The 4,174-nt window shown below is 31.6% G+C and overlaps 1 protein-coding gene across 1 annotated transcript; it reads right to left on the reverse strand.

Moving 5' to 3' along the window:
- Window positions 1-3,035: 3,035 nt before the first annotated feature.
- LOC107481571 (thaumatin-like protein) lies at window positions 3,036-3,970 on the reverse strand. Its single transcript, XM_021139305.2, is given in 3 exon segments — window positions 3,036-3,696; window positions 3,699-3,770; window positions 3,916-3,970. Coding segments are annotated over 3 exon segments (555 nt in total). The 3' UTR covers window positions 3,036-3,268.
- Between the last annotated feature and the right edge of the window lie 204 nt (window positions 3,971-4,174).

Below are 4,174 nucleotides of genomic sequence, written 5' to 3' on the forward strand. Positions count from 1 at the left end.
CAATGAGTTACAAATGTGTCTAACATAGACAAAAAAAAATTAAAATTCCACAAAATATTCATGCTTCATCATTAATAATTAATTAAAATGATTTTTAATTTATTAAAAAGAAAATTATTTTTAAGAAAGCATGATTTAGTAATAGTTTATAAATATTTATATACTTTTTGTTCTATTATTGAAAAATATCTTAAATAAATCTTAAAAAAATTCAGTCTAATAATTTATTTTTTAAAGAATTCTAATAATAATATTAATTATTAATTTTTTATTTTATTAAAAAATTAATATTTGTCACATTTAAAAAATTTGGTCTAATAACTTATTTTTTAAAATAATTATAATGATCATATTAATTATCAATTTTTTATTTTATTAGACAAATTAACATTTATGTCTCATTTTTTATTAGAAATTAATAAAATTTGTCTATGTAAAAAAATTAATTCAATATTTAAAATAAAATCAGACTTTCTTTCATGTCTGAAATAGTGACTAATTTAATTAAATTTATTAATTTATAATTGAATAATATGACGTAAAACATTATTTATCTAACATGTTTATGAGATTTTAAATAATATATACCAAATAATACCTAATAAATAAATAATCTAAGAGTGAAACCTAGGCCCTATAGATCATAACTTACTTTTTTTTTTTTCAAAACTAGAAATAAGATTTAAATCCGTAACCTTTTTGAAAAAATAAATAAATAAGTTAATCATAAATAAACAAATAAATACTAAATTAGTTAAGGAACAAAATAGAAAATACATAAATATTCTTGTCATAAATACAACTCATAAGTTAATCATAAATACATACAAATGGATGAATAACAAATCCTAGGGATTAGGGAAGAAGGGGCAGAAAAAAGGTGGATGAAAATGGCATGTGGCATGTGGCATGTGGCATGTGCTAATATGGACAAATTATAATGCTTGCATATCTCCTATGCAAAAGAAATATTGAAGTTGATATCTACTACATTTTTTTATAAATAAATTATATTTTAATTGATAAAATAATTTTTATTTTCTTAAATATAAGATAAACTAATTTCTTATGTTTTAAAATTTTAGAGGATATATTACATTAATAATACTTTTTTAACAAAATAAATTTTTATTTCTTAAATATCAGATAAATTAATTTTTGATGTTTAGTTTTGAATAATATAATCCATCAATAATATTTTTTAAGAAAAATAAACATTTATTTACAGTTATTTAAAAAATAAAAAAAAGCATTTGTATTTTTGTTTTATAATAAAATAATTTGTTTAATATTATAAAATCAGACATCAAATTATCAAATTTTCTAATTAAAAGTTGAATTTAATTTTACTACATTAAATGTAAATATTTTATATAATCATATAATAAAATACTTAACTTTTAGATAATTATTTATATAATTAATAAAATATTGTGCTACAAACAAAGATTTTTACACTATTAAAATTAAATTTTTGAAAGTAAATTTGCTAAAAACAAAAAGCATTACGTTATAACAGTAGTGGTGTAGGAATACTTTTACTACATTTGGAAGACGCGTTGATTAAGGACAAAGGAATACACTTTATGTATGACACGCGTAAAATGAACGCGGGTTGGACACGCTCGTGACTTTAAAGAAAGAAAGAAAGAAAGAAATGAGAAATTGCTGAATCAAGAAGAATAGTACGTACCCTAATGTATATGACTTTTACTTTTAAATAGGAAAAAGTATTATTCGTTGCTTTAAGGAAGGGAAATCATATTTATATTTAACTAACCTTCCTGATTTTACAATCATGGGATGGAAAAGGGAACAACGTGTAATTTATGACATATGGATCTGCATCCGCATCCGCATCTTTATCTTTATTTTTTTCATGGAATTTTTTTATCTTTGGAACTCAACCTAACAGGCCCAATTCTATTTCTAATGCTAGGCACATCTTTTGACCTTTCTCTTCTTTTGTTTTTAGTCCTAGTCCGTGTGTCCCTTCTTACTAAAAGTGCTATGATGTTACAAAATCCCTAATAGATGGGCCTGGATCAATACCCAAATCCAGAGAGGTGGCACCAAAAACTGTAGCACTATGATGGGCTTTGACTGTATTGGCCTATGTCGTTATGAAACTTGGGAGTACTTCAGCCCAAACAAAAGTTGTGATGAGCGCAAAAAGAAAGAAAAAAGAACAATCATAGCTTAGGTAATACAGTAGTAGTAAGACATGCTTGTATTTCTTGTTTTCTAGAAATTCAGGAAAAAAATTTCCCGTTAATAAGTAATTAATTTTTTTTTCTTCTAATCTTTGTTCATTCAAATTTTATTGTATCTTTCGAAAAGGAAAAGGAGCATGTGGATAATCAATAATGTTAGCGCAACAAAAAATAGGAAGAAAATCATGCAAAAGGAAAATAAAGAATAGTCCATGAAAAACTATAAAGAATTTCCAACGTTAACCAAACAGGACAAGCTTTTTCGGACGTTCTACTGCTATCCACCCTGTCAACCCCTTCCTCCCCTCCCTTTTCCCTTCAATCTATATGGAAACAAGTTAAATGGTGTTTAAAGTAAAATATAGTAGTTCACACTTCACACGCAAATTCCTATAAAATTGGGGATGGGCGGGGGAATATGTAATTGTTTCATTGTCCAATTTCATTGCAAAGGAAGGCAAGATAAACATCATACGAAGCAATATAGACTATTGTCCAAGGTCCAAACAGACAAGGATTACTTAAAAAAGAGAGTGACGTTTGTGAATCCAATTTCTCATTGGTTGTGTGGCGAATATGCTTTTTAGGGTGTACAGTATATCAATATCAGGCTGGAAACCAAATAGACGAATTGATTGCTCAGTGGAATTGGAATAGTAGACAAATCCGCAAACCCATTAGCGATGAGAAATGTATCTAACAAGTGCTTGCTACTTGCTAGTATGAAATAAAAATAACCTACTTTTTTACTCCAAGATAAAAACATGGCCATAAATGACAACAATGGAAGCAAAACACCTGACAAACCAAACAGACACGCGGTAGTAGTAATTGTAATATGAATTAATACAGAAGACCTAGCTAGTACACATTAAAATACTAAAGTAACGAAATAAGAGAGTATTGGGTAGTACTAATGCAAATGCAAATGCAAATTGTTATGACATAATGATAATGATGATAATAATGGTAATAGTGGAAAGGGATAGGCCAAGAGAATAGTAGTAACTATTAAGTATTAAGTAGTAAGGAATTAAGGAGTAGTGAGCTTGAGATCAGCGGCGGCGAGGGCAGAAAGTGAGCAAGTAGTTAGCGCGAGTGCAAGTGGCGATGCTGGTGGGGTCATCGTAAGCGTAGGAGTATGCCTTTGGGCATGCGGTCTTGAAGATCCTGGAGTAGGCAGTGGGCTTGCAGGCCTGTGGGCTTCCATAGGTACCCGTGCAGCAGTAGCGAGGGGAGTTGAAGGCGGAGCAGGCACTCTTGCAGGCCACCACGCGCTTCTTGTCGCGTGAGCGCACCTGCAGGCCCACGGGGCACATCATGTTGAGGTCGCTCACGCACCCAGCGTAGCTGCACTTTCCAGATCCCTTGAACGGTGTGATCGAGATTGGAAGGTTGTAACCGTCCACCAGGCTCACGTCGTAGAAATCCTGCTCGTTTCCCAGCGTGAACTCTGCTAGGGTCGCCGGCGGAGTTCCGCCGTGGGCTGGATGCCGGGCCACACTGGGTGGGGGCACTTGTTGTAGAATATTATTGATGCCCCTGAAGCCTTGAGCACTGTTAGTTGGCATGAACAACAAACAAGCAAAAAACCAGTCACATACACTGTTCTTTAGTTTCAAGTATAATAGTGTATAAAATGCTCCTTAAAATGCAAGCATGAGAGCGGCATTGTAATGGAGAGAGAAAGGAGGGTAGATACCTGAAATGTGGAAGACGAAGAGGAAAACGAAGAGGAGTCTCAGTATTGAGGCCATTGATGTTAGTTAAAAGAGAGCAGAATGAGTTGCAGTCCAGGCCTTGCAATGGTATTATATGGACTTATGCCGCAATGATAACCACATTACCACAAATAAACCGAGCTAAATCACGAGGGTTGGGCAAAATTCACATCGACTGAAGGAATAATTCCGTTTCATTCATTTTCTTGGAATGCGGGCCATACTCATATATACTGTAGT

The sequence above is a fragment of the Arachis duranensis genome, chromosome 3, assembly GCF_000817695.3.
Source record: "Arachis duranensis cultivar V14167 chromosome 3, aradu.V14167.gnm2.J7QH, whole genome shotgun sequence".
In the NCBI taxonomy this organism is placed as follows: Eukaryota; Viridiplantae; Streptophyta; class Magnoliopsida; order Fabales; family Fabaceae; genus Arachis; species Arachis duranensis.